The 14,186-nt window shown below is 34.8% G+C and overlaps 1 protein-coding gene across 1 annotated transcript; it reads right to left on the bottom strand.

Annotated features, from left to right (window-relative positions):
• Positions 1-6,888: 6,888 nt before the first annotated feature.
• LOC127968454 (guanylate cyclase activator 2B-like) lies at positions 6,889-12,328 on the bottom strand. Its single transcript, XM_052569710.1, has 3 exons — positions 12,191-12,328; positions 10,763-10,949; positions 6,889-9,345 (listed from the first exon to the last, which is right to left on the bottom strand). Exons 1-3 carry the CDS (start codon positions 12,260-12,262, stop codon positions 9,281-9,283), a joined length of 324 nt encoding a protein of 107 aa, XP_052425670.1. The 5' UTR covers positions 12,263-12,328; the 3' UTR covers positions 6,889-9,280.
• Positions 12,329-14,186: the final 1,858 nt, after the last annotated feature.

Raw genomic sequence — 14,186 nt, 5'->3', positions numbered from 1 at the left:
ATAAACACAAAAGAGCGCACAAACAGAAACAGAACCAAAACACTAAATAAAACCCAGGCCTGGTCCTCACTCATCCTTCAATGTTGTTACTCCTTCTTTTATCCTTCCGGAGCTCCTCCGTGGGAGAGGTGCAACTGTTGCTCATTATCACTTTAACTCCACCGGCCTCGCTCCGTTCCCTGCCCCACTCATCACAGTGAGCTTTATTGTGGCTTAGCAACCAAACATATTATTTTTGTATGCATACATAAAAGAAACTTATGTAATATTCTGCCAACAGGTGATTTAGTCCATTTTTGATTGTTTTAGCTAATGTCCTGGTCCAGCAGGTTTGTGGTTGAGCCGAGAGGTCATGAGTTTTAGGTGCATTGCCAAACCATTAGTAGTGTATACACTGGTTGTAAGTTTCCCAATAACTCATAAGCCAAGTATATACAGTTTAAGCTTTTTTCAATTTTCTAATATCCTTGTCTGTGTTTTAACTTGTACTTTTACTTTCAATACTTAAGTACGTTTAAGATAAAAAAAAATACTTTTTGTACTCAAGTACAATAAATATCACATACTTTAAGACTTTTACTCAAGTAATATTCTAAAAGGTGATTTTAACTTCTACCAAAGTCATTTTCTGGTAAGATATCTGTACTTTCACTTGAGTATGACTTTCAGGTACTTTTTACCCCACTGGGTTATTGGGGTAAAATCACCCTTCGTAAAACCAGCATAAAAGAACAATCCCTCCAAACCACAAATTTATGAGCTACTCCATGTAAAGTCTTACACATAACAGATAATGATCTGGGCTGATTGGTTCACGCAAGCTGAAAAAATGTCCGGTGAGTCATTGTAAAAGGTTAACCCTCTACCAGGTGAGCTACCAAGCAAGTTTATTATATAAGAAAGACACATGGTGCTGGTTAAGCAATGCAAACTTCAAAATGCATTAGTTTACAAATTATACATTATGATAAAAGTGAGTTTATAACATAGTATTTGACAAGAAACCATGTGAAAATAAGCCTATTTAATTCAATAAAAAATGTAATTAAATTAAAAATGGAATAAAAGTTTCCATTATAATGCCTCTAGTATTTGCTTGAAAAAAAAAAAAAACTGCAGGGAATTGCATATTGTACTAGACAACATTGTTCTTTTGTGTTCCAAAAGAAAAAAGAAACTCACATAGAACTAGTATTTAGTTTTGGGTGCACTGTCCCTTTAAATAATAGTGCCATTGTTGTAACTTCACTGCATGTGAGTTGAGTCAATTCATGCGAATACACTAACATTGCACTGAAATTTCATAATGACTGAACAGTAACAAGAAGAGTAACCTGCTGCTCTTGGACAAAGATACTATAATGAAGTCTGGCCTAATATCCTCCTTAATTATAGCTGTGCATTTAAGATAACAGTCAACTGATGAACAACAGCATTTATGTCAGGTGTCTTTGTTGTTCGAAGAATGTTGTGATGCAGAGAGATGATGCAAACCCGGACTCTGCAGCAGGCACTTTGGGATATTTTGGTCTGGTTTTATGTGACAGTCTTCCAGATGAGTATTTTTGATCATAAATGAGAAATGTCTCATCTGCTCCACCAAATCATGTCAACATTTGTGCGTACAAGACAGAGCATTGATCTACAACACCAACCGCGATTCACTTATCAGGAAAATGAAACCTTTCCATCTTCATAATAATATCTTATTATGCAGATAGATACAATTTGAAAAAGAAGATAATATTTTGAAAATGTCATGTCTTCCGTCTCCCAAATGGTTTCAAACTTGCTGATTGAGCTTGCAGTTCAAATTTATGACAGAATTCTTGGCTTCGATATATGACCAAAAATGATCATGTGTTGTCACAAACTGACCATGATTCTTGGTCAATGGGTTAACTAGGACCTAGTTGTTTAAAAAAATAAAAATAAAAAAAATACACCCACACAAACAAAAACAATTTCCGGATCTCCCATGTCATTATGACCTTTTGGCTGCACTTTGTAATGTAACGTCCAAGCCCCAAGGTTCTTTTGGTATAAATTGGTAAAGAGAAAAACTTTTTGAAGGGCTACATTAGAAACAGAAATAATTCAGCAGATCTGCATCCCATTCTGACTTGAGAGGACAGGTGGAAACAGTGACAACTGATTTTTTATGAGCCAAAATAATCACAATGAAGCAATGCAAATAAATGCAATATTGACCTATTTAGGTATAAAAACCTTATACCGCAATAATTATATTATATCATAGCTTTATAGATAGCTATTTATTTACAGCTTATCTGTAAATCAATATATGATAATATAGTTTATATTATATTATGTTAATACAGAGACCGAGTCCTAACCTTAACTGTAAAAAAAATAATAATAGTAATCAAGTGTGAATCAGCATTTTTGAACAAAACACTTTTTATAGCTGCGTTTCCACCGCAGGAACTTTACCCAGGAACTAGGGACTTTGGCCTGGTACTTGGTGTGTTTCCACTGCAGGAACCAGGAACTAAATAAAGTTCAGGTTAAAAAAATGCCCCTCAGAAAGTCCCTGCTGGCGAGGTTGTACTTTTTCAAAGTTCCGGAACTTTCAGGGGCGGGACTTTGACGCTAAACATGCTGATTGGTTGAGTTCAACCACCATTTATTCGGATAATTTTCAAATATTACTGTTATCTTGTCATGAAATGTAATTTTAAAAGTATTTCAGGCGAGAATGTAGTTGTTTAAAACTCAAATCTGTGGTTTATTTACAAAGACAGCGCCTATTTAAAAATGTGTTTCGCCGATCTCGGAGACTGTGAGCTCCACTCGATCAGCGGGAGCTCAGTGATCATCTATCCGCCGAGAAGCAGCCTCACATCGGCTAGACCTCCTGATATGTGCCGCTGGCTCTGATGTCTCTTTAGTGGTTAAACATAAAATATAATTCAGCTGTGGGGTAAATCAAACAGGTTTTCTTTGGTCTGCATTCAATTTATCTATATGTTTAAATGAAAATAAAAAAGGCAAGTCTATATAATATTTCGTTTCATTGTAATGGCTGTATATAACGTTACACATATTCCTGAACTACTTACATTTCTGCAGCTGTTATTATGTTTAAATGAAAACGAAAGGAGGCAGTGGTATTTTAAATCCTATTTCGTTTTATTGTAAATATACTGAGGGGAAAATTGCAGTAGCCAAAACGATCTGAGTTCATGCAGCATTGGTTGAGTTCAAACAACATTTATTCGGATAATTTTCAAATATTACTGTTGTCTTGTCATGAAATGTAATTTTAAAAGTATTTCAGGTGAGAATGTAGTTGTTTAAAACTCAAATCTGTTGTTTATTTATAAAGACAGCGCCTATTTAAAAATGTGTTTCGCCGATCTCGTAGACGGTGAGCTCCACTCGATCAGCGGGAGCTCATTGCTCATGTATCCGCAGAGAAGCAGCCTCACATCGGCTAGACCTTCTGATATGTGCCGCTGGCTCTGATGTCTCTTTAGTGGTTAAACATAAAATATAATTCAGCTGCGGGGTAAATCTAACAGGTTTTCTTTGGTCTATATTCAATTTATCTATATGTTAAAATGAAAATAAAAAAGGCAAATTTATATAATATTTTGTTTCATTGTAAAGGCTGCATATACACATATCCCTGAACTAAGTACATTTCTGCAGCTGTTATTATGCTTAAATGAAACCAAAGGAGGCAGTGGTATTTGATATCCTGTTTCGTTTTATAGAGGCAAATTACAGGATTTGCGTCGTTGCTGACATCACAATCCCCAGTAGAATGCACAAAGTCTGAACTAACTACCGATGATGCACGTCCAAAATCAGCATAATTTTTTTTTTTTTTTTTTTTAAATCAGCGGTACTTTGTATTGAGAAACGCGTGCAGACCTTAGTCACCAGTCTATTTGTCTAATCTTCCCGGTACTTTACACTACGGTGGAAACGCAGAAAACAACAGGTCTGGGGGGAAAAAAGTTCCTGGGAAAAAAAGTTCCTTGTACAAATGTTCCGTGTAATTTCGCTGGAAACGTGGCATATGTCACTTGTAGTCACTTGCTGGAATTAGGCTGTAACTGATGCAATCTTTATTATCTATTTTCATTTTGATCTCTTTTGATAGACAACAGTGTTATATCCAAACTTTATAGGCCTACTTTTATCCCAGTACTTTATCATTTGAGTATTTGTAACAGAAATAGCGATACAAAAAAGTTTGTGAAGTCGTTTCGTACCTACAACTACTGCTCTCTTTGGGTCAGCAGCAGAGCGAATGCAGAATTGTTCAACTTTATGCAAATGAACAGCAAGTTTCACAAGTGACAACCAATAGAAGTGAAGAATCTGTCAGTGGGGCTGAATGATCCACAGCTATGTTTTTATGTTTAGAGATAGTTGTTCATGAGTCCCTTAATTGTCCTGAACAGTTAAACTGTTCTGCTGTTCTTCAGAAAAATCCGTCCCACAAATTCTTTGGTTTTCCAGCATTTTTGTGTATTTTAAGTCTTTCCAACAATGACTGTATGATTTTGAGATCCATCTGTTCAGGAGACAACTGAGGGACTCATATGCAACTATTACTGAAGGTTCAAATGCTCACTAGTGCTCCAGATCGAAAAACCATGCATTAAGAGCTGGGGGGGGGGGGGGGGGTGAAAATGTTCAAATATTAAATTATCTTGAACTTTTGTGCAACTAAATGATTTAAGCTTTATGACTTGTTAATGACTCCTAATTACTTCCATTACCATATGAAAGATCACCAATCATCGTCTAAATCATTTTATTTAGAACAGTGAGCTGCTACAACAGCTTACGTTTCCAAAAACCTGCAGTACTCCAGAAAAGAAAAACTACACACGTCTGCTCAGATCCTGACATGATGCTTAGCACTTTTCCAAGTCTAAGGCAGTTTTTACAGATATGAGTGTTGACATGGGTTTAGGCTTACTTTAAGGCCACACTCTAAGATCAAATCTGAATGTATGCACGCATTATAAATGAGGCACCAGAACTAAATATTATGGTCACTACAAACAATACACTGTCGTCTAAGTCTAAACCAAAGATTTGGGTTTAGTTTTTATTTCCCAGAACTGTTTACTGCATGTTTAATATTAGTAAAATAATTAAATGAATGCCCTGTATATGTCTCAGTGGAGCTGTTACTGGAGAACTGTGGGAGAGACGAATGAACATGTTTTTATATACCCCGCACAGTTTTGGAATATTTGTCTTTCTCGCGAGGGTGCCATAGAGACTGGTTCCTTTGAGGCACTTTTGATCTCTTCCTGTATTTTATCAGTCAGCATGTAACCGTTTTTTACTATTAAAGCCTCGGTCTCGGAACATAATGTTTTTCGAGTTGTCTCATCCAAAACAAACCACCTCACTTAACCTTTTATTGGGCACATTCAGACTATTAGCATAAAATAAATCTGTTTTAATTGTGCAGAACCAGAAATTATAAATTCCAATAATGTGACTATTTAATCCAACATAGTCGGTTTAGAACACAAAAATAAAAAGCTAATCTGCTAATTTAACTAGCAAACCAAAATTTTAACTATGTAATGGCTTAAAGTTATGTACCAAATAGAGGACTACTGTTAAAAAGGGTTAAAACAGTGGGGATTTGGAGAGATGCATGGCTAAATATTTTCATATGAAGACTTCAATGCGTTCCCTGTTTGTGCATGCATAACTCACAAGCTAAAAATCAGAGAAAGATAAACACTGAAATATAAACCAGAAAGGATTGCAATGGAAAATGTTAACTCTTGAAAAACAATTTAAGGGCAAACTGCTGTACTGTAACTTTCCACTGCTCTCTTTGATTGTAAAATGAAAGTTCTATCAAAACAGGAAACTTTAACACAGGACAAAGAATATGCAGTAAACACTGACACTATTTGACCCTGGCTCCATCTTTGTCATGAAATAACCCTGGATCAAACAAGTCATACATGTCTGACAACACGTGGGTCAGTAAATGTTGACAGAATTTGTATTTTTGCATGCACTGTCCCTTTAACATTATGAAGTAAGTGCTGACAACAAACTATACAAACCTATAGAACCAAATGAAATTGAAGTGTGATGATTCATACAACCTCCACCTTCATTCTCATCATCAGTCAGTAAATTCAGACCAAGAACAATTTTGATGAAATCCTTGAACACCTTGCTTATCCTCGAAATGTCTTTCGTCAGATGCCTCAGACAATTCAAGGACATTCTCTCTCAGTGACTCTATATGCCCGGCTATGGCATACGCCTTCAAACAGTCCCTCGGCAAATCAGGCGATAATTAACAGTCTCTAATCCCCTCTCCACGACCATACTCTTCCATCTGCCCATGAAATGGGATTATAAGTGGAACCCCAGAGAGCTTCCTAACCACCGGCAGCTTACTGGCAGGGACCCCGGAAAGAATTGGTATACTTTGCACTGATTTCTGAAAGCCCAAGCCCAGACGATTCAAAGATACATAAAAGGGACAGTCCTTCCAAACAAACAATGTCCCCCCTTATATTTATTTTGGACAGTAATCAGAATGCCGTAGCTTCCCATCAGCCTTCCAACAGCCAGTCAAACAAAACTTTAGTTTAGGCTGGGTGAGGGGTCCTGTACCACATAGGAAATGAGATGTCACAATGTGAGCAGCTCCTGCGTTTCATTCAGCCATTCAGTTTCTGGAAATAATGTTGTCCCCTCAAAGTCTGCTGTTTGTTTGAGTATGTAGAGTAGACTGTAATATTTTGGAGGACAAATTCTGTAACTTGTTCAAATAGATGTTTATACATTATGTTCTTTCCTGCGCAGGCACATTAATAGAATCATGCCGACCTGGATTTTTTTATCTTTTTTATTACAAAGAGTATACTTGGCAGAAAATAAGGGTCAGTTTGGTTCAGCAGTAGCCTATAACGGATTTTGTGACAGGTTGAATTCAGTTTACTGCACTTCTCATTCATTTCCATATCTGTAAACAGTTATTGACTGTTGCACAACTAAGTGATGTCAAGATTGTAAGGTGCCTGGTTATCAAGGCACATGTGATCAAAGTTGGCCATTACGCTTTTCCCAGTGGCCGAGACACGGACCCTGGTATCTCCAATTGATAAAACCATCTCTGGTACCACTATGTGAACGGAAATGTAGAACCAATTAGATTTCATCATGCGTGGGGGGATGAGAATAGATGAAAAAAACAAAAAAACATTTCTTGGAATTCAGTTGTCAGATTTAAGTAACCGCATGTTTGTTTAATTTCATTTATTTATTATTTTGCCATGAAAAGTTCATTTTCTTTGTTTGTTTACATGCGTATGTTGTTCTGGGTTAGATTATTCCAAGATCACAGCAGGTCAAGCTTAGGGACCTTTCCAGAATACGCCACCCACTGAGATGGTTGGGTTTACGGTCCATCATTGTGTATTGGGACATAGGATATCCTTTATACATTTCTCATCCAGAAACTCCCTCTGTACATTTATCTAGGATAACATCTCAACATTGTAGATAATCTCTTTGTTTTCAAAGAGCGATGGAGTACATTCTACAAGAAAATACTATTACAGTGTTTTACTTTAAAACTTAATGATTTATTCAACTTGTTAATTGCTGTTTCTTTAAAAAATGTTGTCCAACTTTTTCCATACTGAATACCTTTTTCTCTTTCTGAAAAATCCTCTGATTATGTACAAGGATTGCACAGATTATCCTTTGCGAACACAGAGGGAGAGATCTGTTGAATATGGAAACCAAATTAAAAAAATGTTACAATAAAATACAGACAGGGTGGTCCCTGCTCCCTGTGAAAACAACACTTTGAAATCCTTACGTAACTGGCTCTCAGAACAACTCTTTAGCTGTTAGTATTCTGAGTGGGGTTGCCTTATTCACACTCATTTTGTGCTTGTGAAGCGAAAAAATGGCTTGATGATTGATGCTTTTGGACAGGAAACATGCTTAATTCTTACGATCTGATCAACTGAGCTGTAAACTGCACAAATTATAAGTTGTCAAAGCACTCCTAGTCAGTACATTTAGTCATGCACAACTTTGAACAAACTGTTTTTCAGCACGATTCTTATTAGTGCATCATGAATTGTTTGGGGGAGGCTGTTTATGCAAATGTGTTTCAATAAACACCGAGATCATGAGATTTGAAAACAAATATAATACATCTGTTCTTCAAGTACACATTTAGCTAACATTACTAAAGAGCTGAAGAATTTCTGTCCTGGCTGGGGTTATGAGTTCATTACCTACAGTCTAAGATATTTAGTTGCTATGCATAAATAAATAAATAAATAGGCACTTGGTAGAAATGAAATGTACCCAAAATTCCCATAGTGACACAACACATGTTTATGATATTCCACAAGAGCTGGACAGCAATAAAAGACCAAAAATAATTTAGGTCAGTGCTGTCCTCTAGTGTAAGAGAAAGGTAAATACATTGAGTCTGATGATGATGATAATTATTATAAACGTTAGACTGACATTGAAATGAAATGAACATAGGACATATTATTAAAAGTGTAATGTTAATTTTTTTTATTATTCAAGTATTTTATTAACATTGTTGCAACTGTTAAAATGTTTACAAAGGAGATAACATTTTAGACACTTTGTTTTTAAAGATTACTTTTTGATATATGCTAAATTCAAAGTGCTATAATATGCCATAGTTAAACAGCTATTCCACTTAATCCAGAAAACTTTCCAGAAAATTATTCTCTAACACTTTACTTAAAGTCCTTATGTATAAAGCATCATAAAAGTAGTTTTAATGCAATTATTATGCCTTGTAATGCACCTTATAATGATTGTACAATCTCATTAATAACTTTAACCACAGTTAACAACAACAGATCTCTCCCTATGTGTTCGCAAAGGATAATCTGTGCAATCCTTGTACATAATCAGAGGCTTTTTCAGAGAGCGAAAAGGGTATTCAGTATGGAAAAAGTTTCCATTCAGAAATAGTAATTAAACACAGGCCTTCATCTGGTCTAAAAAGACAATATAGTCAGGAGGTGCACAATACTGGCTACAACCCAGATTTTACACTCTGCATGCATAGAAATGTATCATTTTCTAATGTAAATGTAATATAAATCGTGTTTAGATTCACTAGGTGGCAGTATCTTCATTGAAAACCAACTTCCCTGTTATATTTCACCTGCTCTTCTGTAGGTTTAGGTACATATGATGGCACAAAGGTAGAAATGAACTCTGGGATGCTGGGAGTGTGTCCGCTCTAACAGCCAGTGCAGGCCACGTTGGCGCAGATCTCACAGGGATCTGTAGGACTGATGATTTTAACTGTTGACAGAGCATTAAAAAGGTCACATTATGTTTGCTGATAATAACGAGACTTACCCAGTCTGAAAACTTCTGGAGTGCTCTCACATTCAGCAAATAAAAAACAGTCTAGTGTTTGAGATGGCAATAAAAGATATGGCCCATTACAGAGAGAGGCCATGTTTACCAAGAGGCAATTACGTATGTGACAAAATCTGTCTGCCTCCCTAAAGTACAGTTTGACTGCTTTACAAGTTGTACTTTCAAAGCTTATGACACTTAACGGAGTTATATTTTATTTAAATATCAATTTGACACCTGTTTCTCCTTTCTTCCATAGGAAACTTAAAAAATGTCTGCAAATCTGCATACTGGAATGAAGAAGGAACATGTCATTCATGTTTAACATATATATATATATATATATATATATATATATATATATATATATATATATATATATATATATATATATATATATATATATATATATATATATATATATATATATTTTTTTTTTTAAATCAATGATCTATTAAATGATCACTAGTAATAATTAACAGAGGGGATGAGGAAGTTCTTTATGCACGACTTGAGAAAACTGATCGGCCGTCTGTGATCTTTTTATTTATTTATTATCAGTCCCACTGCCAGAGCTGTAATGGCGGCCACAGTATCACTGTTAAGGTGATTACAACCCTCAACTGCTGTCTGCCTGCCACCAGTCGAGAAAAGAAATGAGTGTCTGGGAGACTGACGAAAAAATCAGGCTGCCATTTAAGGCACAATATGTAATTTTTCGCCGCTAGAAGACGTAGAGTTTGATGATGCCATGACTGAGTGTGGAATCATGGGAGTTCTCGTCTTCATCCCCACAGCCGATGATATCCGACGGGACTCAGGCAGAAATCATGTTCATGGATTATCTCATGATTTATTAACATTACGATGTAGAAAGGAAGCAGCGCTGTTTTATCATAGATACTTTTGAAAGTTCTGTAATGCTACTCTGTGCAGTCGTCACCTTTCTATTAAAATGCACAATGTATTATTATTTCAGTACATTATTTCTCTGGATTTAAACATTTGGGATAATGTAAGTACACAAGTCGGTAAAATGTAATATGTTTTAGTGGTTTTTGGATATTTGAATTTTTATTTTTATTTTTTTTACATATTGTGCCTTTAATGCAGCTTTATGATAATTCTTAATGTCTATACTGTCACATTTGATAAATTTAATGCATCACTGTTAAGCAAAGCAATTAATTTTCTTTAAGAAGAAGAAAAAAAAAAAAAATAATAATAATAATAATATATATATATATATATATATATATATATATATATATATATATATATATATATATATATATATATATATATATATATAAATTTGTATTATATAAATGTTTCAAGCAACTTCAAGCACACCAACCAAGACGTTGGAAGGCTTCGTCAGCATCATCTTTTCCGCACAGCACCCTTAACTCTCCCGGCAGGTCAGGGTTGGCACAAAGGGACGTTGCGTCGCCATAGGTCTGTAGTGGGTTTGTACTCATGTCAGTCTCCATAAGCTTTTGCAGGGTCTTCACTGCCTCCAGGGAGAAACTGTACCCACTGTCCTATAAAACAGACATCCAATAAGAAGTGAATTATTACATGGGTCTGCTATCAACCAGTCATAAAAAGAGAGACTTTTTTTTACTACACAATTAAACTGACAGATATTTGGATGCAGATCTCCTAAGATGATTACTTTACAGATGTCAGGGTCTCTTTTTAAGGGGAGTACTGAGAGTGAAGAGCTTATTAGCCACCTTTTAAATTGATTAAAATTAAAAGTCTGAATCTGAATTATACACCGAACCACATTCAGCTATTTGTAAATAGTTGAAAAGAGTAACATGAAATAATTTTCCATCAATGTCAAGTACAATTTATATTGACAGAGAAAATGTCCATATTTATTCTGAATACTGGAAAAAAAATAAAAATAACAATCTTAAGTAATCTTAATTATCTGAGGTATAAGCATCATATTTCCCTCCAAAACCAATGAAAGAAATAAGAAATGATATCTATTTATAATTTTAACAAAATGTATCTGGACAGATTGTGGTAATGAGAATTTGGTTAGGAAATGAATGTGCTTAATGTTTTTTTTTTTGTCAGATTAACCTGCTCACACAATTTAATTGTTTAGGATATGATAAAGTAAAAACTGTAAAAAAATGATCCGTAGGTCACCTGTCCCGTATACGAGACACCTACGATTACTTCACTATATTACAGTTAAATCTATATATGTATATTGTTGAAAAGGTCTAAGACTCCTAAATAGATATTTTACCAATGCTTATTTGTTAAAACTTATTATGTAGGAAAAGTAATAGATTAATTTATGACAAGAGTTCACCCTCGAAAATCTACATCATAACAGGAGTTCTGACCTTTTGCCAAAAAAAGAGTCTTTTTTAAAAATCAGACATTGCATTACCACCAAAATGGTACATCAATATCATGTTACAAAATGTTTTCGTTCATGGTTTGGATCGTGTATTTTACATGTCTATGTTTAAAAATATGAGTGACAGTTAAGGGGTTAACATTTTTAAATAACCAAAGGTTACACAATATAACAAATTTTGTTTACCTTGTTTCACTTGGATGTGCATATGTACCACGTAATTTATAACAAACTAACTTGTAAGTTGTCAACATATTTTTTTGCTTTGTTTTAATGAACACTGTTAATGATACACAAAAAGTAATGTGATTTTCATATTTAGCATGTCAAACTTCATAAAGAAACATTCAAATAAAAGTGAAAAGAGTTTGTGTGAATGGACCAACTGTGACTTACCGTAACCTGCACAGATTGTGAGATTTGAAAGAAGCTTGTGGTCAGGAGGAGGAAGATGATCAGTGCTCTCATTTTTCAGACTCAGATGGACAGTCTCAAAACAGTATGTGTCAGAATTCTGATGTACATCAGGTCAAGCTATATAAAGTGTGATTATTATGTTAATATGTTACTAAGTAAGCTGTTAAGACCTGGTGGTCGAATACAGCCTGTTGTTTACATCAGCGGATGCACGTGTTTTCTCTATATGAACCATGTACAAGCCTGTCAGTAAGTCACAAACTGTACCAGTTATTCTCATAAATCCGTCTGTTATGAGCACATACAGGGCATGGATGTCAGCTGGCTGGCTTGCAAACTGGGATTTAGGAACAAGGCCATCTCCCTATAAATTTCAGGGTCTGATAGTAGGAGTGTTTGTACAAATTTATATTAGCTGAAGCTGCATCTGTTACCTGATTTTTCATTAAGAAACAAACACAGTGTTGGAGAAGCTACTTTGAAATGGTCAAAAACATCTTTCTTATAACTTGAAATAGTTCTGCTAAAGTTAAGTTACTCTTTTAATACTAACTATTCTAACAAATAGCCAAATTTGGTGTTATTGAAATTTTATTTGCAATCAGAGCAGTGTGTATCAGGCACAAAAACGATGATCTTATTTAGGCTAATGACTAAACAACATATGAACAGATCAATTTACAGTAAATCCCACTAAAACTGTAAATAAATAAATAAAATTGTATACTTTTTCTATTTGTATAACAGGGATTAACAGCATAATTGACAATATTACAGAGTTTTTGATCAATAGAATTAGAATTCTTAATAAATATTCATGTTACTGTAATAATAATATATAGAAAAATAATAACCTGCGTATAAAATGCAGAAGAGTAGAAAGGAAAAGGGAATAATGTCTGAATTCAGAACCACGTGATATGGCGTTATAAAATGGCAGTGCTCAGGATAAAAAAAACAACAAAAAAAACAGAACACATTTTTGCTTTGAAAAACATGATATGAGGTCAGTGTAATGGGGGAAATGCAAGGCCTGAGATGCATTTTATTTATTTTTATTTTTTTTTACTTAAAACTTAAAACTTATTTTACCTTCATGCTGCATTTTTATAATGCACAAAACACTGCAAAGTTGTGAGCTCAACTTGGCAAACATGTCCGTCTAGCACATTTGTGTGCTGTGTATTCAACAGAGTAGTGTATTAATTTTATAAGGTTATTTTGTGACTCAATATCAGAATAATTAACGTTGCAACAGTTGAATGAATGACGTGTAAACATTTGTGTGTGTTTTTTTTTTTGGCATCGAGGCATTTAAAGTGCACTTTTCCTTGTGGGAATTTCCACTGTGAACACTCTACTCTCACTATTTATACTAAACGGCTTAAAATAGTACATAAGAAAAACATTGAAAAAGTAGAGTTTTGTGTGAACAGCCTCCATTGCTGCATTCTTTGGTCAGTTCTTTACCTAATATTAATATCCAAATATCCTATACAAGTCCGCTGCACATCTCGGAGCTTCTGAGTATCTAGTTTACTCCCCAGTACTGATCATAACCGAACTGTCAGTCAGTGCTGCATGCTTTGCACATATTTAAACATTACAATAAAGACTTGTTTTAGAAACAAAATGTGTTTATTTTAATGATAATATGTTTGTAGACATATGCAGAAATTTTTGTTTGAGAAGTGAGCTTGTGTGATCTAATAATGCATGGTGATAAAACACAATGGATAAGAGTAATCTCGATCAACTTGGCCAGTGACACAACAGGATACTGTAGTTGCGTCAATCCACTGAGCTATTGCAGCTGTGCAATAAAACCAACTGAACACAAAGAGACTGGGAAAAATTGCATCAATTCAAACTGCTAAATTTTAACTTCGTAGACAGTATGTCATTTTTGATGTGTGACAGCTGTTGCTCCAGACACAATATAACCATTTTTACATCTAGTAGCCTATTTAATATT

The sequence above is a fragment of the Carassius gibelio genome, chromosome B11 (genome assembly GCF_023724105.1).
Source record: "Carassius gibelio isolate Cgi1373 ecotype wild population from Czech Republic chromosome B11, carGib1.2-hapl.c, whole genome shotgun sequence".
Lineage (NCBI taxonomy): Eukaryota > Metazoa > Chordata > Actinopteri > Cypriniformes > Cyprinidae > Carassius > Carassius gibelio.
This window is presented reverse-complemented; position numbering and strand designations above follow the sequence as displayed.